The sequence below is a fragment of the Tympanuchus pallidicinctus genome, unplaced genomic scaffold (genome assembly GCF_026119805.1).
Source record: "Tympanuchus pallidicinctus isolate F22 unplaced genomic scaffold, pur_lepc_1.0 scaffold4, whole genome shotgun sequence".
In the NCBI taxonomy this organism is placed as follows: Eukaryota; Metazoa; Chordata; class Aves; order Galliformes; family Phasianidae; genus Tympanuchus; species Tympanuchus pallidicinctus.
In genome coordinates, this window is record NW_026294758.1 from 30,383,257 (window position 1) to 30,404,857 (window position 21,601).

Here is a 21,601-nt window from a genome sequence, read left to right on the forward strand (position 1 = left end):
AGTTTTTAATAGTGGGGGAAATGTGTTATGAGAAAAGCTGAGGAGCTGCCCCACTTCAGATAAGAGCCAGCTCCAAAAAGGACCTGCTGCTGGCCAGAGCTGAGCCAATGAGCGACGCTAGTGTTGCCTCTGAGAGCATATATAAGAAAGGGGAAAAACTGTTGCAAAACAGCAGCTGGAAGAGAGGAGTGAAACAGCCCAGCGGCCGCCAAGGTCAGTGCAGAAGGAGTGGAGGAGCTCCAGCTGCTGAAGCCAAAGTTCTCGATAGTCCATGGAGAGAACCACGGAGGAGAAGGCTGTCCCCCAGCAGCCCGTGGAGGGTACTGTAGGGGAGCTGGCTGTCCCCCAGCAGCCCATGGAGGGCACCATGGGGGAGCAGGCTGTTCCTCCACAGCCCATGGAGGGGACTGTGGGGGAGCAGGCTGTTCCTCCACAGCCCATGGAGGGGACTGTGGGGGAGCAGGCTGTTCCTCCACAGCCCATGGAGGGCACCGAGGGGGAGCAGGCTGTTCCTCTGCAGCCCATGGAGGGAACTGTGGGGGAGCAGGGTGTTCCTTCACAGCCCATGGAGGGGACTGTGGGGGAGCACACTGTTCTTCTGCAGCCCATGGAGGAGACTGTGGGGGAGCAGGCTGTTCCTCTGCAGCCCATGGAGGGGACTGTGGGGGAGCAGGCTGTTCTTCTGCAGCTCGGGAAGGACCGCAGCGGAGCAGATCTCCACACTGCAGCCCATGAAGGAACCCACAGTAGAACAGGTGAGTTGGTGGGAGCTGCTGCTAACTGGGGGGGGACGGGGGACGACGACACTGGAGCAGTCTTCTACTGAAGGTCTGCATCACAAGTGCCATGTTGGAGCAGTTCTTGAAGAACTGTAGTGTGTGGAGAGCACTCAAAGATCAGGAAGGCTAGCATCCTGTGGCTGTGGGGACCTGATGCTAGAGCAAGGGTGGAGTAATGGTGAAGGTTCAGCAGAGACAAAGCATTATGAACCAAATGCAGTCCCCATCCTCTGTGCTGTTTGGAGGCAGAAGGAAGAAGAGAATAGATGGAGGTAGGAGATGTTTTTAGTTTGCTTTTAATTCTACTGCTCTAGTCTGTTATTTGAAATAGGCAATAAATTACATTAATCTCCCTAAACTGAGTCAGTTTTGCTCATAACAGTAAGTGATGGGCGATCTCCCAGTCCTTATCTCAACCCTGAGCCCTTGTCCATCATATTTTCTGCCCCTGTCCTTTTGAAGAAGAAGGAGTGAGAGAGCAATGTGGTGCCGCTGATCTAGCCCTGGGTGCAAAATTACCACTGTCTGTTTTGTAGTAGAGACAATATTTCAAGCAGAATTAAAGCCTTCCTTTTAGTGGCATTAGGATCTGCTACCCACAGGTGTTGTGTTGGTCTGATGTACAGGCTAAGATTTGGGGTTATGAAGGTAGTTCAGCAGAGTTCTATCTGGTCACTGCAATCGAGGCACTGTACTTTGGTTCGTATATTCTTTCTGTCCTCCAGCATCATTTTCTGTTAAACCACAGTCACAACTATTTGGTGGTGCAGAGTAGAAAGCTGCTGAGGTTATCTTTCGGACTCAGGCTCAGTTGGCCTTTGTTACACAGGAATGAAATGTAATTCACCTTCCTTCAGGGTTTCTCAGTGTAAGGAGAAGATGTCTGTTTCTCAGAAACGAAATAGTTCAAAAGCTTAACTGAATTATTAAAAGCTACCTTTTTACCTTTTTAACACAAAAACAACAACAACAACAAAAAAATCCATAACTTAACATCATAGATTGCACTGTTGTGAAGCAGAGCCTGTAGCTGATCTCTGTGTCAACTTCCTGGCTCTGCTGCTTCTGCTAGTCCCATCTAAGGGACTGCACTACCACTGCCATCTTCAGGAATGCCTGTACATGACTGTACATGACATCAGCCAGATAACAGGTGCAAGGCAGTCAGAACATCTGTAAACTCTTGAGAGCTAAGAAATCATCATATAAAAATATCTTTCTATTCTGCTTTAGGTTTTTAATAAATAATTGACCAGGAGTAGGTGCAAAGACTGTGGAATACTATGTTCAAGAAGAAAAAGGGGAGGGGGGAAGGTGGAAAGTAGCAAAAGATATCATTGCTGTATCCACTACTAACTGCAAATGGTGGTCTGTGGCTCAGTTTACAGAGCAGCTGAGTACAATAAAAAAAAAGTATAGATACCTTTCTTCCTTACTAATGCGTACTTGCTTGAAATGTCATTGTGACGGCATAAAGAGCAGTGGGCTGCCAAGGCTCCCTACAGGTTTGTATTTACCAGTGGAAGCAGTACTGTTGCAGCTGTGTTGCTGCTGCTGTCTAAGCTAACTTCTAATTTGCCATTGTGTGTGTGATCACAGTTCTTGAAAATTACATCTGTAGAAGAATAGCACATGCTGCTTTCCTTGTGTAATGTAAGGTCCATGTTTATGGCTGATGCACTGCAACAGGTTGCAGTGGTTGTTTTTTGTTTGTTTTTTGAGTTTGATACTGAGCTTGAATTAATTCCAAATCTCGATAAAGTACATGGAACATTCCTAGGGAAAATACCTATGCTTTGCAAAGGTCTAAATCAAATGGGAAGTTAGATTAGCATGTTTTGCGCAGTTAATAACTTGTCTTTCTTAACATCACACCTTGAAACTTAAAGTTGATAATAACTTCTTTGTTCTCTCTTCTTACAGCAATACACAGAAACTCTTCTGGAACTCTTGTGACCTCTGTAGGCCAGAAGTCTGTAGAGACTTCATTCCATAGTGATGAGTCTGAAGTTTTTTTTTATTATTATTATTTTTCTTAATTGGCTACGCTCTCTGAAGAAGTTAGCCGGCCAACTAAAAAGAAATTTGCCAGCAGCTCCTTACTTCAACACATCTTAATCAGTCATTATATCTGTATTGATAGAAGTTTTGATGAGATCTTGAGCAAGCCTGGTGTAATTTGACAACAGAACTCTTCATCTTGGACTCTTAGCTGATAAATTTGCAGAGTTGAATTAATGCCTTTTTTTATCCAAAATTATCAGTTGGAAATTAAATGATTTTTTTTCCCTGTGAAAATAACTAGTTTAGTTTTCATGTTTGCCTTAATGTGTTTTGCATTTGGTTCTATTGCAGTCAGAAAATGCCCTCTGTCTAAATACCACTGATCTTTTCCTCTCTATGTTTTGGTTTATTGCTTCTTTCTCTCTTTAGTGCATTATTTCCTGTGTATATTTGATGTCTTTCAGATGACTTGGCTTCTCAGAATGTATGTTCTTGTTTTCAGTACATCATGATCTCCAGCAAAAACAAAAGGCATTATGTCTATTGAGAAGGTTTAATGGTGCTGCAGTTGTTACATGTAATTATTTGTAGTTTGACTATACCACAGTAGAGTAGTAAACTGTTCTGTGTTGCTGCACACTGTTAGCCTCTGCTGGAAGTATGTGGAAGGCTGTTGTAGCATGCTGTCTTTTTCTTTCTAAATGTGTTACTGGTATTTGTTTCTTGAACAGCAGTGGTAAATGAATGCACAACCTGAATGCAGTTAGGAAGTTTGCTGATGGCACTAATCTGAGTGGTGCTGCTGACTCTCTGGAAGGACGAGAGGTCTTGCAGGGAGGTGTAGATACTTGGGGCACTGACAATCAGCAGTGGCACAAAGTTCAGCAAAGGAAAGTGTTGCATTCCGCATGCGGGACAGAACAGTGCCAAACACAGGCACAGGTGGGGACAAGTGACTGCAGAGCAGCTCAGCAGGACGGCATGTGGGAGTGCTGGTGACAGCAGCTCAGCACGAGACAGAGCTGTATCTGGGCAGCCAAGGGGCAAACCGTATGTTGGGGTACATCAAACAGCACAGCTGGCTGGTCAAAAGAGGTGATTCTCCTCCTATGTTCTGCATTGACGTGGCACATCTTGAATATTATGTGCAGGTTTTGGCTCAACAATATAAGAAGGTATTTAGGTCCTTGGAAATATGCAGAGACAGGCAGCAAAGCTGGTGACAGGGCAAAAGGAATCTTGTGAGGAATACTTGGGGCATTGGGCTGCCAGGTCTGGAGAAGAGGCCAAGGGCTGATCTCTCTGCTCCCTGCAGCTCAATGAGAAGAAGGTGCCGGGCTCTGCTGCTGGGAGCTGATGTCAGAATGGAAATGGCACAGAGCAGTGCCAGGCTCAGATGGGACATTAAGAAACGTTTACTGTGAGGGTGGTTAAACACTGAAATAGGCTTCCAAGGGAAGTGGTTCAAACTCCATGGCTTTCAGTATTTAAGAACTGTTTGGATAATGATCTCATCAATACAGTTCAGCTTTTGGTTAGCCCTGAAGTGGTCAAGCAGTTGGATTCAGTGTTCTCTGTTAAGTCTCTTCCAACTGAATTATACTACTTCTAAATAAATTGCTGGGGAGCTTTTTGTTGCTATTGTTTGATTGATTTGACTTCAAGAATATTGCACTTGAATCTCTTAATTTGCAAGTTCCAAGTGATTTGTGGAAATAGGGGATACAAAATGATCAAAGCTTGTATTTTCATTTTTAAAATAAAATCCATGTGCGTATACTGGAATTTTACATAAAATATATTTCTAGTATTTTAATCTGCCAGCCTGCCCGATTTCCAGTATTGCTGAGCCTTCTTTTGGAAACACTTCTCACATTGCAAATTGTTTGTGCTTGCATACCTAGTTACATAATTTCAGTCTTGTGGTAACTTCAGCGTTACCGCCTTGTCATTCTGCTGTTCCTCAAACTCAAAGATTTTTTTTTTTAACTGAGATAATTTAACACGGACTTTACTATGGTTGGAGAATATTCTGTCAAAGATCATGCATATTTCTGCAGGTTTTTTGTTTGTTTGTTTGTTCTCGTTTTGTTGCTGTTGTTGTTTTTGTGTTTTTGTTTGTTTGTTTGTTTTAGTAATAAGTTACAAAGATTTGGAAACAGTTTTGCCCATAAGTTGCATTTTCTGTAATTCTGTCTTTGGTAATTGTGGACAGTTACTTGGAAACATTATTCTTAGCTTTTTTAACTGTTCCTGTTCCCTGGTGCTTACTGGTGTCAGAAATTACCTCCCTAGCTGCTGGCTGCAATGTTAAAACTGAATGGGGGGTTGCGGAAAACCATAATAAACACAATATATGCTTAAAGGATTTGGTTTTCCTGATACTGAATTTGAACTTTTTTTAATAAATAGGATCAGTGCTTAATGTCAGGTTTTCCTTTCAGAACATGAAGTGATGGACTCTAAAAGTCAGTCCTGGGTTGATAGAGGGGGTAAGAATCAGTAGTTGTGACAGGCTGGCTGCAGGAGCATTGCTTCACTTTCGGCAACTGCATCATGGTATTAGGGACCCAGAGGAACGTGCTGCTGCTGCTGCTGTCTGCTGTAGAGCAGTTTTTAACACAGTGATGCCAAAACTATTATTCAGATTTCTATATTATTTGCTATATTTTTAATAACACTTGAGTTTTCAGCATCTGAAAGCACATCTACATGCAAAAATTCAGTGATAGGTTTTCTTAATGAGACTCTTCTTTTTCATTCTAACCTGCTAGACCAAAATAATACCTATAGAAAGCATGAATCTATAGTCAGTGCAAAGTCTGCTTGGGAGCACAAATGCAGTTTGCAGTGGGCTGTGACTGCTGAGTTGGGCTTTTAGTTTGGTACTAAGAGATGCCAAAAAGAAGACTGCAGCATCTGGTGCCATTTTTGTTATCTTTTATTTTAGCAATGCATTATTTGTACTAACTGTAATTAATTAGTAATTTAAATTGAAATTTTTGAGGGTTCTTGTTTGTTTTTGTTGTTTTTTTTTTTCAAAAGGATGTGGTATGTTCATGCATTGTTCTGGTACTTTTTTTTTTTCCTTTGGGAGCAGAACTGTGGAATTAATAAGGATATGAATGAAATCTCCTATTTTGAAGCAGTATTCTGTACTGTAAATACCAGGGAAACTTGGTGACAGGGGAGAGTCTCATGCTGTCGAGAATATACAGTTTCCACAACTTGTAACTGTCTTGAGATGGAGGAAATAACCAAACAACGTGCTTACAAGAACTCTGTCCATTTGCAGCTCTAGTAGTTAAAAGTGTGTGGTTTTAGCTAATTTCAGAGATAACAAGATTCTACAAAACCTCTGCAAAGTATTTATCAATTGAAGCTCCTAGACCTAATTTATGAAGGTGGAAGGAAGCTGTAGGTATGCACTCAGTATAACAGTGTTGATCCTTGTGTTTTGTTTTGAAAATGAAACTAAATTTACTGCCTTCTGGGTTGGAGAGCCAAACAGAGACAAAGGCTATGTAGCCTTTGGGATCTTCCCAGAGTGCCTCTTTTAAGAAATTTCTGTAGCTTATGAATTGTAATATGTGAACACTCAACTTCTGTTAAGATACCATTATGCACTCTTACACATTAGAAGCTGTCAACAGTTGTCTGGTTTGAAAAAAATGCAGATATGGAAACAAGGTAGTCATAGATGCATCATATGCTGTAATAGTGTTTTTCAGGGGAAAAAAAAGGGGGTGCACTATTCTTTTGAATAAAGTTGAGGTAGATTTGAGTTCTCTTGTGCATTACATGTGGCTCAACTGGAAACTTTTTGCTTCAGTAAAGTAGCATCTAAGTGAATGAGAAAGCTTCTAAGTGAGTTGTCTCATTGTCTCTGCCCAGCTAGCATGTGCAAGGTTTTCTATCAAAACCTTAACACCATTTGCTGTTTTATGAAACTTGTAACCTTTGGGACGGTATTTACATGTAGCCATGACATGAATTGTTTCCCACTATCTGTGCTAAAGCTGACTAGTCTGCAAGTGGGGTGATTCAAGCCTAAAACGGTGTGAATTGGCTCGAGGTCATGATGAGTAACATCCAGAAGCTACGTGTGCATAGGCCACAGTGTGCTCTTGCTGGCTGGTAGGATGCTGCCTGTGCAGCGTTTCCTCAAGCACATCTGTTCTTGCTGCTGTGGAGCAGAAAGAAACTAATTTTCCTGCTTTTCCCATTTTATACATCCTATTTTAAAAGTCAGGGGGGGAAAAAAGCAAAAAAGTTTTAACACTGAGGCAGTGATGACAATAAGGAGTGAATAATTCTGTTCCCTCCCCAATTACAAAGTGATTTTGGAGGCTTTCTCTGACTGGCCATGCCTAGTGGCAGACCACCTGATTCTGTAAATAAGCATCTTCTTTGAAGGATCTGACTGCTGTCCATCCCATAAGCTGCAAAGATTTATGAAAAAAATGATGCATGGAATTCCTTATCTATCTTACAGAACTGGATTAATCATATTTCAGAATTGTAACAGAAGGCCATTTAGAAACCCATGGAGAAAATTTCTATGTTTATTCTGTGAGGAACATAATGAAATAGTGTACCTTTACAATAAGGTTGTTGGTTGTTGTTTTCTTTCTCCATGCATTTTACTTTATTTCTGCTTTGTTTCACCCAGTATTTGTGGGAAGTACAAAATCAAGAGTAGTGGTTACCCCACTCCTCTGCTTTCTGAGCAGGGAAAAGCACATGTTTGGGAATCTGTGTTGATACAGTCTAGCTTCAGGTTGTCTCTCTGCTTGGATAGAAGTCTCAGGACTGGGATGAGTCTTTACAGAAGTGTGCTGTACCATGCAGAGAACGTGGCATAATGAAACTGATGAAAAACCTTAAGCAGGCAGCAATTCCACTACAGATAAGATGGATAAGAGCAATGCTTTTCTGTTTTAATACTGGAATTTTCAATCTGCTTTTATTTTTAGTAGAGAGAAACTGCTGTTCTGTGGCTAACCAGGGTGCTGAACATTTTCTTCAATAAAGGATACAGAGCAAGACTACAGCACCTTAACATGTAGCTTCTCTCCGTGTGTGCTTATGGTATTATACAATCCAAAGCATATGTTTGCTTTGGATTGATGAACTAGCTCAAATTTTGTTCTGTTTAAATGTTTGGGAAAAAAATCTGTGAAGTTATTGCTGGCACACTGTACAAAATGCATCTCTGATGCTTATTCCAGCATCAGAATTAAATGCATGACTTGTCAGACTTGGCAACTAAACCCTTCTTCTGTGTGAAGGGAAAAAAAAAATCTGGCTGGTAGATTTGTCCGTATTTTTATCATTGCGTTATCATTTTAACAAGTTTTTTACCCACCTTCTTTTGCAGGTAGCATCGCCAGTTCCTTTCAGTGCCAGTCAATCCATCAAGATCACATTTGCAACGATGATGGCGACAAGGTGAGGAGTACATAAATTTCTCCTTCAAAAGATCCATGTTTGTCTTTTTTATTTATTGCGTTTACTATATAAAGTCTTTGCTATGCCAGCATAGTGCTCATTTTTAAGAATTGCTTTGAATTGTTGTGTTAAAAATACACTTGATTCAGGACAATCTTTTAGTAAGTGAACGGATGGTGTTTCTCTTTTTGCTTGGTATTCTGAGCACCGCTGCCAAATGATGCTCTGGGTCGATAAAGCAAGGCTGCTGTAACTGCGAGGTAAGCTAGTTGCTCTGCTCTGCAGTGCTCTGCTCTGACTTCATCAGTTTGGAAGGTTGGTGGACTTTTTGCAAGGCTTTTATTTTCCTGCTCTTTGCAAGCAGCTTACTTGATACTGAGCTGATTTTTTTGCTTTTATTGCTTGGAAAAGGGCACATGTTTGCCCAGTTTTAAACGATACTCTTTAGAAATCGGAATTAGGTCTGGAGGTCAGAGCCTTCGTAAGAGCAAAACCCCCTTGCGTTGTGAAATCAGAGTAAGGTTAATTTCATAGCACTGCAGCTAATCGGAAGGACGCGCGGCTCGCGGGGCCGAGGACTCGCGACCGCCGTCCCCGACGATGAGGGGCGGGGCCTTGCGCCGCTCCCCGGACCGCCCGCGGAGGAGGGTGGGAACGGAGCGGGCCGCCGACCAGGGCCGCAAGCCCCGCCCCCGGCCGCTCACCGTTTGTTTCCGGCCGCGGCGGTTACGTCCTCGGGCCGGTCCGCCAGCCGCTGCCGGGTGCAAACAAAGGGCGTCTGCTGGGTGCGAGGCGGGGCCGGCTGCTCTCTGCCCGCCCTCGCCGGAGCGCGACGTCACTGTCGCCCGGAGGCGGCGCGGGGCCGCGGGGCCCGCAGGGGCGGAAGATGGCGGGCGGTGGCGGCAGCTGGCCGCAGAGGGCGGCGGGCCCAGCGCGGCAGGATCGCAGGCAGCAGCCGGAGCTCGCCCTGTGATGGGCGGAGGGCGCCGGGCCGCCATTCCCGGAAGCGACCGTGCGGGCAGGCGGCGCAGGCGCAGGCCCGGGCCGGGCGGCGGCGGCGGCGGCGGCGGCGGGACCCGCAGCCGACACGACAGGAGGCGGCGGCGGATCCTCGCCGGGCACCGCGGGGCGCGCCGAGGAGGCGGGGGCGCGGCCCCGCGGGGCCCCGCGGCCGCAGGTACTGGCGGGGAGCGGCGGTTGGCCGTGCTCGGGTCGTGGGCCGTGCCGGTTCGGCGGGCGAGGGCCGGTTGGCCGCGGCCGCACTTGGGTCGGGTCGGGACGAAGCGACGGAGGCTCCTGTGTGCCTGCGGGACGCCGCACTGTCACGAGCCGAGAAGGGACGGCTATCCGGGAAGAGACCGCTGCACAGGCGTGTGGCTTGGGGCTCTGCCTTCCGGATTTTCTGTTCGTACCGAGTCCTATTTCCCGTTCGTGGACCAGGTAGATGTTTGTCGCTTCCTTAAGAAGTGTGTTTTGAAACTAGTTGTGCGTTGAGGTATTTTCTGGAGGCGTTGGCTTTCAATTGCGACTCTTTGTAGTCACGTAGTTACTACTTATGCATTCACTGACGTGAAGCCTTACGAAAGTGGCTGTGGGAGCACACACTCTTCTTGGTGTGTTGTTTGACCACTTGGTGAGGCACCCAGAGTGCTAAGGCAGCCCTGGTCACCAGGAGCCCACCTTGTCCTGGCGTTACTGCCTGACCTGCAGCACTGCTTAGATGCTTGTTCCTAATCACCCATCTGCTAGAACAACAGGTCTGCTTCCAGTTGCTATATAATGGCATTTACCCTCATCTCAGGGACTTTGCTGTTTGCTGGCCCAGCAGATCCCATTGTTTCTTGAAATATGTATACACCTTTTTTTTTCCCCTCTCTTTACAAGGTGTTGTAGCTTGGGCATTGGAGACTTGCTGTCCTGAAATGGAGGAAGCTCCATTTGGCTGGGCAGTTAGAAAAGAGGGTGCACAGTCAGAGAATTGAGTGTGAGACAGTGTGGGTGAGGTAATATGCTTGCTGTAGTGAGAAGATGGTAATGTTATCTTCCGCAATCACCAAACCCATGGAAAAGAAAATATGCGTGTATAGTATTACATATGAAGGTTTCCCTGAGCTTGTTACCAGCAAACAGAACATGCAAAGAACAGTAATTGCAAGAAAAGTAGTGTATGTGTTGGAGGGGTTCATAAGTTAAGGATCTCAAGATTTTCTTATTTGAACCTTAGCTAAAGCCTATCTATATATATTTTTTTCAATATGATTTACTCTGACTATAGGAGATAATGTGATTTAAAGTGACATTGTTTCCCAAGTCAAATTACTCTTTCGCTCTTCAAAGAAAGTCTAGGAAATTATTTCTGTACTCAAGAGTAGCATGACTTTTGCAGTTACGAAGACAAGTGAGTTCTTCAGGACTACTACTGAAAAGCAAGTTGAAACTTAAACTATAGTCTCGTTGCTTTTCAGAACAGCCTTGATAACAATGTGGGCTAAACTGCTCGTGAACTGCATGGGAATTTGTATGGAGTAAGTTTTAGATTCCTAAAGGATTTGTCGTTTAATCCTTCTGAAGAGATCTTCCTCTTTCCCAGGAGAAATCTGAAAGGTAGGAGTAAGAATATAGATGGAGTGTGAAATTCATTTCTTCCTGTTTCAAGTTGAGGCACTGATACTTGAAACATCCGGTGAGGTGGAGGCTTGACTTGGAATTGATCTTCTTTTACTGAGCTCTTGTGAAAGATCATGAAAACTTCCTTTGCTTTTTGGTGCCCTCTACTGATTTCCGTTTGTCAAAATGTCTAAAGCCAAGTCGTTTTTCTTCAACAGCAGTAAAATTCTAACAGCAGCTATTTAAAAACGGTGGGAGAGAAGAAGGAAATCTCTGTTGCACCTTAATGATGCCTTTTGCTGATTGCTGTCCAACCAGTTTGCCTGGATTGCATTGGAACTATTCCTCACTTGATAGAAAAATAGTTTCACAGAACTGCTTCACCGGAGTTCTTCTGTTGGCTTTCCATCTTTAGAAGGGCTGGTGATACTCACCTTCTCTTCTCAGGAAAATGAGAAGCTTTTCAGCATTTCTGTCCTGAGAGCTTTTTACCTCTTAGATCATTTGCAGTAGTACTGTCTTTTGTATTTATCATAACAACTTTATAACTGAAAATAAATAAGAAAAATAAGAAAACCAACAGAACTGTGCTTCACGTAGGCACTGTGACAATTATGTATTTTGTTTGCTGATTGTCTGAAGAGCCTTTTCATCTTCAGAGTCTTATCCCTGAAATCTCCTGACATCTCTGACCTAGGCAGACTTGACAGTAGCCCAAACTCAGCCGTGTCCTCCCTCCAGAGCCTTGTGTCTGTCACCTCAGCTCAGTTCACTTTTGCAGGATTTGTTTTTTCTTTCATGTTGTGATAAGTCATTGTATGAGCTGGGGTGAGAGCATTTGTAGTGCACCTTCTGATATTGCTGAGCAGATGCTCTGGCTGGTGGTCTTCATCAGTGCTTTAGGAAATGGTCTTTCCAGAAGAATGAAGAAAGATTAAGGTTTTCTTCCTTACTCAAGTTATTTCCTTTCAGTCCTGCTAAGAACTCTTCTGTTTCTAGGATTTGAAATATAAAATAATTCTTTCCTAAAACCAGAGAAAGAAGACAAAGAGTTTTCTTGTGAGCTCGTTCTTTCTTTTTCCTATGCCCTTTGCTGTAACCATGGAAATAGCGATTGTCATGCGTAGTGTTTCTTGGTCGCTACTGAAATTTTCATCTCATGTTCTAGTTACATAATAACTTTCTCAACTTTTGACAGACCTTTTTGAAGAGCAGAGCCGAATTATGTACCATTTTAAAAAATCTGGGTGTGCGAGGGTTAAGTGGTGTAAACCAGACACATGCTCACAAGGATACTTTTGTATAGTAACTTTTGGACCTCTGCTCTGAAGTATTATTTGATTTGCTTTTTTTCCTGCTTTCACAAGACAATGCTACTGAAAGCCTTGTGCATAACATTATCATTTCCCACTTTACTTTGTGCTGGCTCAGATTCACAGGATGACTGAGGCTGGAAGGTGCCTGTGGAGGCTGTCTGGGCCAACCCCTTCGGAGCTACCCAGAGCAGGTTGCTCAGGATCATATCCACGTGGACTGAAAATCTCAGAGAAAGGGACTCCATAGCCTCTCTGGGTAACATGTGCCAGTGCTCTGTCACCTGCACAGCAAAGGTCTTCCAGGTGTTAAGAGGGAACTTCCTGTGTGCCAGTTTATGTCCATTGCTTTTTGTCTTGGCACTGGACACCACTGAAAAGAGCCTTCTTTGCATTCTACCTTCATGTGTTTGTACATGTTGATGAGAGCTCCCTGAGCCTTCTCCTCTACAGGCTGAACAGTCCTAGTTCTCTCAGCCTCTCCTTGTAGGAGGGATGCTCCTGTCCCTTCATTATCTAAGTGACGTTTTGGAAACAGCATAACACGTACACTCTCTCTTAAGACTTCTGAACCTTAAGAGCTGTCTGACTGGGCTTCCTTTCAGCCACCTGATTTGTTTGAGCCAGCTCTCAGGCTTGCGGAAAGTCTGTTCTTCTTTTCCAAGTTTTCATTAGGCCAAATTCACATTACAGTAACGTTTCTTCATCAGGAAATTGTCTTGTGTGTATTCTGCTAGCCACGCATTCAAGTTGTCTGTAGGTCACAAATCTAAAACTGAATTTGGGCTAGAAAAAAAATTGTGACATTTAAAATAATTACTGGTAAGGAAACTTGTCACTGGAATCTAAGCAGGATTTAAGTCTTCTTGTGATGCATTATTTGGAACAGTTGTCTTGAATGTTGGGGATCTAAGGTTTTAATTTGGTGTCTGAGGATGCAAAGTGTGGACATCACTATTCAAATGTTTATTTTCTCACTGCATGCCCACTTTACATCCACTTCTCTGCTGTGTTCCCAACCAGCAAACATAATTGGTTTGTTAGTTCCTTCCTGTGGTGTCATGGTGCCTGATCCAGGTATTTTATTATTCATGAGAACAGGTAAGATGTTGATATGGAAGGTGGTGGGTTGAAGCAGAAGTTCTACATCCTGCTTAACACTGCAGGGGCTGTGCAAAAAGTGTTTTGACATCTAACTGTTCTAGCACACAGTTTTCAGCCACCCCCTTCTCCCACATGAAAATAAAAGCAACAAAACAGTGCTCTGCTAACCAGCACAACCAAGCCACCAAAATTCATTGGGCAAACTCGGTTATGCTGGCTCAAGATACTTATTGATGGTGCTTATTCTGCCGACTAATATTTGTCTAGAGAGCTTTTGCCTCTAAAAGTGTGTCATCTCAGTGTGACTCTGCTGGCAAATCTGTATGTAGACAGACCTTTCGTGATGCAGCCCTGTGTCCAACTGGATTTTTTACTTTATCTTGGAAAAAAAAAAAAAAAAACCAGCAATTAGGCTTGGAAGTAATCTTCTGTTTTTGATTTTTTTTTTTTTTTTTTTTTCCAATTCTTAGAACATTATTCTTAAATTTATTTCATATACTTGTTTTTTTTTTTTTTTTTGTAGTACTTCCTTTCTAGATTTATTAAGGTCTAGAATATTGAGGGTATATTTAGAGGAAATCTCAGTCTTTATGTATAAAGCCCATGAGCTTTTTTGTTTGTTGTCTTAAAAGTTGATACGATCACTTTTTTCTCCCAGTATTTTTTCGCACAGTTAATTTTAGATATTCTTGTTTAGGGCAAAGGGTGAGGAGGTGTTGGTTTGTCCCTTTTTCATCAATAGTCTTTATCTCATTCTTCCTCAGCTGTAGTGTCTGACATCCTTACAATTTCTCTGTGTACAGTTAATGGAAGTTTGGTTTATGTATGTGGAAGGAGAGAGTGCATATTCCTGTGAATGTGTCTGGTCAAGGAGCATTTCAGTGTCAAGAGGAAATACTAAGAAAAGCAGGAAACTGTAAGGGGAATCTTCAGGATGCCAAACCTGGCCAACAAATGGGAAGGGGAATGGTAATGAAACTAAAACTGGTCCATCAGTAATAGAGAAAAGTATGTGGGAATGCTTATTGCAGTGAGATTATGTGATCAAGTACTTTATCAAATGGCATGATAAGGAAGAGCAAGAAGCAACAAGTGAAACTGTACACGGAGATTCAAATCTGCCAGCCAAACTTATAATAAGAGGGACTAGAGAAGGTCTAAAACCAGCCCCGGTAAACCACACTGACTATGAAGAAACTGCAGGCAGATAAGGACTTTGCAGCTGATAGGGATGCAAACCCGAGGCCTGACTGGAGGACCTGTGGAGCTGTGCACTGGGTAGGGTAACAGGGTGGGCAGAAGAAGGGTACAAAGGAGTCAGTCTTGTGCATCCACAGCCGGTCGGTTTGCTCATCCGTATGAGCCCTGCTGTGGGCACCCCGGCCTGTCCTGTCTTCTCATGCAGCCTTTCTTAATGAGCCCTCTGTGTGACCTCACCCTTATCTCGTGTGTGTGTGCTTGTGCTGCATGGACGGGATGCGTGAGGAGCCCAGCAGTCCTGTGCGGCTGGTGTCCAGTGCCCTGGGGTCTCTGCACCAGCTCCAGTGCTGTGACCTCTGGCGCTGGGGCGTAGCCAGTTCCACCATGAAGCCAGGGAGGTGAGTGGCCAGATGGTTTGTTGTGCATCACCTTCCCTGTGTGTGCACAGTGTGGGGTTTTTTTGCCTAGGTAATTGTATTAATTTAAATAACTTCTATTTTGCTGCACAGGTATCTGTTTTAAATATATTTAAAAAGTGGAATTCTTGAGTTTCAGCTTTTTGAGTATATTGAATTCCAGTTACAAAAAGGCATGAAAATAATTTAGAAAAGAATCTGTAGGCAAATATATTTTGCTAGACGTTGTCCAAATTAAAACTGATCACTTAGAGGTCACTTATTTGCAAACAGAGATTTTATATATATATGTATTTTTAAGGTTCAATACTACTGCTTAGCTACTGCAATTGTGAAGGCATCTTAAAAGCATACACAGAAAGTGTTGAATGCTTGTTCTTTGTATGAACATTAGTCTCGTCTACCAGAGGCATCTGAAGGATTCAGAAGACAAGTTTGATTCCTATTTTGGTGTTTGGAATCAGAAGTTTGGTGTAGATTTTTAGGCAGACTTGCAACTTGAAGATAGAAGTATGAGAACTTGGTGTAAAACACTGTTTGGGAATGCAAGTGAAAGGAACAACCAACTCTGTTCTTCTGTTTAAGGACCTCCTCCTTTTATTTACACAAATGAAAACTGTAGTTTGAGATGCTTTGCATCTCTGGGGAAAGAGTTGTACTTTATTGGCCGTAATTATCTCATATTAGTTCATTTCCTACAGTCCATATTGCTTGTCTTCTCGTATACTTTGAAGCCCAACATTGCTATTTACGTAGTCCCCAGATTTGATATTAATATAGTTGCCTGGAATTTTTTTTTTTTTTTTTTTTTTTTTGAGACTCCTATTACAGTGTTTTATCTGTGCTACTTGAGGTCAATGGTAGAATGCAGCATGGCAGTTCTTGTATTGCTTTTATTTTTCATGTGTTCAGACAGGGGATTCTGGAGTGGAAAATTCTTGGTCATTTGTTAACAGCATGGGAGATTATAATTCTGATGGAAGAGAAGGTTGAAGCTCAGGAAGAGACTTTTATTGCCTTTGCTTCTGGATTCTGGGGCATCTGTGGGATTTTTTTGACAAGAATGGCATCTGTCTCTATTTAAATAGAGTCAATAGCATGGTTGCACAGTGGAAAAGAGGTAGTTGTATTCAGAAGCAGCTGGGAGATCATTACTTGGAAGCAAATGGCTTTCGTATCACTAACATTGAAAACTAGGTTTTATGTAGTTCTGGATGAGTTTATTGAAAGACATAGACAGGTTGGTGATTTTTTTTTTTTAGGGCTTTTTTTTTTTTTTTTTTTAGATCATGTATCAGTATTCCCCAATGAAAATGTATATTAATAAGTAGAAAAATGTGCACCTGCGTGCTAAGCTAGCAGAACTAAAATGGGCTGCAGGACAAAGCAAATATCTGATTAACCATGACAGCATTGCCTTCATCAAAAAAAGGGAGGCAACACAACACAAGCATGAAGGCTGGGCTTATGTATTTTCATGCTACTGTAACCCTTAAATGTAGGGGCAAGGTGTACCTTATATTCCTCATATTACACTCTTTCCTGATAATTTCGATTTGATAGACATTAGAATATCTGATGTATTCATGTTTCTGAAATATAATTTGGTTATTCTTCAGGAATAAGGGAGCTATCACAAATTTTTGTTAGAATAGTAATAAATAGATGACAACTTGCAGTTGATTAACTTGAAGGTGTTTCAGTGCAGTCTGCAGTAAGTGCTTCCTTCTAGCTGCACAGTAATCTTGAAACACAGTTGTAATTTACTCACCTGGAGATGCTTTGTTTCTCACTGGCACAGAGCGAAGACGGTCCCAGCCCCAAGCGACAACGCCTTTCCCATTCAGTCTTCGACTACACGGCGGCATCACCAGCCTCGTCACCACCAATGCGACCATGGGATATGACATCAAATAGGCAGCCTCCTTTGGCTCGGCCCAACCAACACCACTTCTCAGGGGAACGATGCAACACACCTGCACGAAACAGAAGGAGGTAAACAGGCTGTACAGACAGATAAACGCTTTTGATTCTTCATCTCAGCTCAAGAGAGGTGTTTAATACCATCAGTATTTCTGAGTAGATCACATGGTAAATACTTTTGTTTCCTTTGAGCTATAAATTGTTCTGAGCTGCAGTTTTATGCTGCTGGCTCGTGTCGAGATTTTTTTGTCCACCAATATCCAGCAACACCTGAGCATTCTCTGCTCTCAGTCTGCTCATCATCCAGTCTGTGTTCGTGTTTTGGATTGCCCCAAGCTTGGGCCTGCTGGGCATTTTTAAAAAATTTCTTGAAACTTCTTGTTGGCTTGTGGACTTGTGGCATTTATATAATCTCTAATCTTTTTAATGTGTTTTCAGTCCTCCTGTTCGACGTCAGAGAACTAGGAGAGATCGTCTGTCTCGACATAATTCCATTAGTCTAGATGAAAACTATCACCATCTCTCCTATGGACAGCAGCAAGCAATAGAAGAGCCCCGAGCTTTTCGCCCACCGAATGTATCTCCTCGTATATTACGCCCAGCTGTTCACCCACCACAGCAGAATGCAGTGATGGTTGACATTCATGACCAGGTAAGAGGATTGGAGCTCAAACAGTGGGATGTTGAAGATGTCTTTTTTTTTTTCCCCCAAATGTTCAAGTTACCCTCGTTTCCAGGTTAGTTGGCAGTGGAAGTCACGTAACACTAAATTCTGTTAGACAGAGGGAGCTGTTTTTGGTGTATGAAGCAGAGTAGGCAGTGGGGACAAAAAATATCTGGTCCTAGTAAAGAAGATTGAAAGATAACAACTTTCCTATGCATGTATTTCCATAGTGCTGTATGCCTCTGGCCCAGGTCTTTCAAATACAGTTTCAAATATAGTTCTTTTGCTTCTGAGGTTAATTAACTTCTCTAAGATGTGATACAGTAAATTTCTATTTCATATGAAGTACCTCTTTTTAGCATTGGTTATCTGTAAGTTATTAAAATATATTGTTCAGAAGTAGAATTCATAATGCCAGTAATTGGTTGCTTACAAAACAGCAGTTGTGATAGTATTGTTGCGTAACCAGATAAGCCATGCAAACCTAATCAGCTCCTCCTTAAAGCGTACGGAAAAAACAGAGAGATCTGCAGTTGGTCCAGAAAGCAAATAATTTCTGAGCAGGAGACAGGAATAGGCACAGAGTTTATAGCTGAGGACCTGTAAAAGAAGTTGTTGTCTTTGGTTGTTCAGATCAGCAGGCTGCAGTAGATGTGCTTTGGATTCTACGTAATTATGAACTGCTTGTCTGGATGTGCATTTCTCAAACTGCACATACACAGAATTAAACTTTTAACAACCCTACTTAAAACATACTTGTATTCCATGCAGCAGCATACAACTGGGGAATTGTATTATGTATGCAGAACCACAGAGGGCAAGTGCAGGGGTGGAAGCTAACTACAATGCTAACCATTGCACAACCTTACATTCTGGTGAACAACTTTACTGCTGCAATATCTTAAAAAATCAAAACATGCTCTTGCTTTGTGTTGCAAGATTACATCATGACAAGCCTGGATAAGCAGTTCTTCCATTTGACTGCCTGTATCTTCCAAGCAACATCTGTGATCAGACTCATTGAGGTCCTCCATTGGTGATATTTAATACTTCAGAGACAGAACCATTTTAAGAGGTTATTTTTAATTCTTATTTTGAGCATTTCTAAGTCACAGCTAGCATTACACTGTTTGCCTAACTCTTCTACCAGAGCTAGAACCATGTCAGCCTCTCTCCTGTGAGGGGTTTCTATCTACCATGATGCACAGGTTTAGCCTTTAGGTTCCATTCAGTGATCCATGTTCCTATTTTGACCTATGTTTCTGACTACACAATGCCAGTTCAGTAAATCAACAGTCTTTAATTTAGTTATTCTCACCTCTTAATGAGCTGTTTGAATGGTTTCCACTTTAGCAGAACAAGAATGAAGAATGAGCTTCCCTGAAATAATTACTGTTTGTAAATCTGTGCTTCCTGACAATAAGGCTTTTCAATTTTGTCAAAGAATCAGAGATTCCTTATTCAGTATTCAAAAAAAAAAAAAAAAAAAAACCTTCAAAATTTATCCTTTTAAAAAGAGATCCCTCTTTGCCCTGCCCAGAAAATACTCATCAATAAGTAGTATATTGAGAAGAATATTTGAAAGAACAGGAATTACAGGCATGTGCCTCTTTTTAAGCACTCATTATGACTGTGTTTTTTCCAGTATGTGGGTAAAAGCTTTTTAATTTACTCAGCATGCTGTACAATGCTGTTAAGAGTTTACAATAAGTTCTTACTACTAATTTTCCTTTTGCTACAGATCCATCAGGGAACAGTTCCTGTCTCCTACACAGTGACAACAATGGCTCCACATGGGATACCACTTTGCACAGGCCAGCACATCCCAGCCTGCAGCACACAGCAGGTCCCAGGGTGTTCAGTGGTTTTCAGTGGGCAGCACCTTCCAGTTTGCAGTGTGCCTCCTCCAGTAAGTGAGCTCTGTAGTTAATCCAGCTTCAATTTTAGACAGAGGAATGGCAGGTACCATGAAGCTTTACTGTTTATGTGCTTTAATTGAAATGAAAAATACCCTTCTTTTTTTGTTCCACTGAGGTGAATTGCAGTGGCATGTTAATATGGACCTTAGAACTGGTGGGCAAATGTATGTTGCTTATCTAATATTTGTATAGTGTGTGGCTGTTTATAGTATGAAGTCCTGATGGCTTTTAATTCAAACTGCAGTCTGGTTTATGATTTAATGTCAACACATGAGCTTTTTGCTTACTTTCATGTATTTAGAAGAATGATTCTATGGTTTTTACTACTCAGCTTACCAAGAAAATATTACAGATAGCTTGTTTATGGATTGGTTATACACAAAGAAGGTTGGATAGTCTGAAACAGCTTTTCTTCTGAAAAGAAGAAAAAGGTCAGTAAAAGCTGAAAGGCTGAGCTGAAAATACTCTTTGACAAAATTATTCTTTAATAACGATGTTTCTCTTAGCCTTTCTGGGAGTGAAATGAAGTGCCTTGATGGACTCACTTTTCTCACCTTTAAAATTGAAAGAATGTTGGTTGTTGTCTTAGAAAAGTTCATGTATCAACTCAGAGGGGCATGATTCCAGAGAATCTAGTTCGTAGCGTTTCCATGCTATGCTATTCTGTAGAAAGTTCCCCACTAAGTCCAAACAGGTACTATCGCTGAAGAAGTAGAGGAGATCCCTCCAAGAACTTTCAACTGTATGAAGGAAAGTTGTGGAACCTGCTGAAAGAATTGCAGGGTGTTTTTTTTGTTTTACTATTTTCCAATATAAATCTGTAATATCGGACATACCAGCTTCATGTACTTGGTACACACATGTATAATGTTGCTGTATACATTGGACTCTTCCAGCTGTGCATTTGCCAGCGGTATGTTCTTCTATTGCATATTCTGTGACCAGAGGACATAAACAAGACTGTGGCACCGAAAAAAAACCTTTGTTGTGATCACCTGTTTCTTTATTTAAGCTGCCTGTTGAAGATTAAGGGTAGTGTGTGTTTAGGTTGTCCGGAAGCCATTTATCCTCCTGCAGCAAGACCTCAGGCATACTGCTTGCCAGTCTGAAATATGTGTACATTATTTCCCTTTACCTTTCAAACTGTTGAAAATCTGTTACATGAGTTTCTATTCCTGAGATAAAGAGGGCTTTTTCCTTCTACTTGTAGTGTGTTTAGTGTAGAGGAAAACTGTCTCGGAGTGAGTACTCAACAATTGAAACAACAGCTGGATATCAAAATCAGCAAAGCAAGAAAGCAACATGACTAGAGTCAGGTTCTTCCTTCTCATTCATGAAATTGTGGAAGGCAGTGGTAGTCATTATTTTTTTTCTTAAGACAGAAAAAAATCCAGTTCTGCAGCTTCTTTTGTACAGAGTGACCCATTTCATTAAGTCTTTTGGTGTTGGGAAAGCCAAAATCGGGCACAGGTCTTAAGACGGAGTAGGCATCAAACAGGGACAGAATCCCCTACCTTGGCCCATTACCTGTACTTTTAGTAATGCAGCCCACTATGCAATAAGTTGTCTTGATTGCAAGAATATGCTACTGTCCTTGTTGTACTCCTGTTTGATTTGCCCACTAGGATCAGATTTTTTTCCCTGTAAGTCCACTCCAAAGCCAGTCACAAAATCTTACTCCATCAGATTCTTCTGTTCCAGTTCCAGATTTCGTATTTGGCCATGATACTGCTCTTGTCATACAATTTCTCTATCCTATAGGAGTACATCTGAAAGGCAGCCCTGCCCTCTAGGACATTTCCTTACCCAACTTCACTTGAGAACTTCCCAGTATCATTTTGTCACTTTAACAAAATTTGTCTCATTTATCGTGTATGTAACTATAAAATAATCTAATGTCATTTATGAAATACAGTCATTGATTCTAAAACTTGTAGAATCATATGTTCAAACAACGGAAGTTTTCCAAAAACTTGAATGAATAAACAATAGGTTTCATTTATTTCCTCTTAAAAGATCATGCAACCTCATTGGCTCTGACTTAAAACATATTTTAAGCTGTTCCCCAGACGTATTTCCTATTCTATAGGGGTGTGGTGTTGCACCTGTGAATTTAGCTTCAGAGAACAGTTTTGACTTTAGTAAAATACAGTAACAATTTTATTTTAATAGCAAAAATACTTTTTATAAAAAAAGCTAGGAACTGCGGGTGAAGGGTGGT

At 42.0% G+C, this 21,601-nt stretch overlaps 1 protein-coding gene across 5 annotated transcripts in view; it reads left to right on the forward strand.

Moving 5' to 3' along the window:
* RNF38 (ring finger protein 38) overlaps window positions 1-21,601 on the forward strand; it is an 89,886-nt gene that overhangs the window by 53,244 nt on the left and 15,041 nt on the right. For 2 of the 5 annotated variants that reach the window (XM_052701184.1, XM_052701182.1), the window contains exons 2-5: window positions 8,164-8,234; window positions 16,676-16,869; window positions 17,236-17,449; window positions 19,203-19,370. In XM_052701184.1, coding sequence (XP_052557144.1) covers window positions 16,763-16,869; window positions 17,236-17,449; window positions 19,203-19,370 — 489 coding nt within the window. In that variant the 5' untranslated portion in view covers window positions 8,164-8,234; window positions 16,676-16,762. Of the gene's footprint in view, window positions 1-182; window positions 756-8,163; window positions 8,235-9,315; window positions 9,412-16,675; window positions 16,870-17,235; window positions 17,450-19,202; window positions 19,371-21,601 lie in introns of those variants that run through there. The other 3 variants (XM_052701180.1, XM_052701181.1, XM_052701183.1) reach the window with 3 other exon arrangements.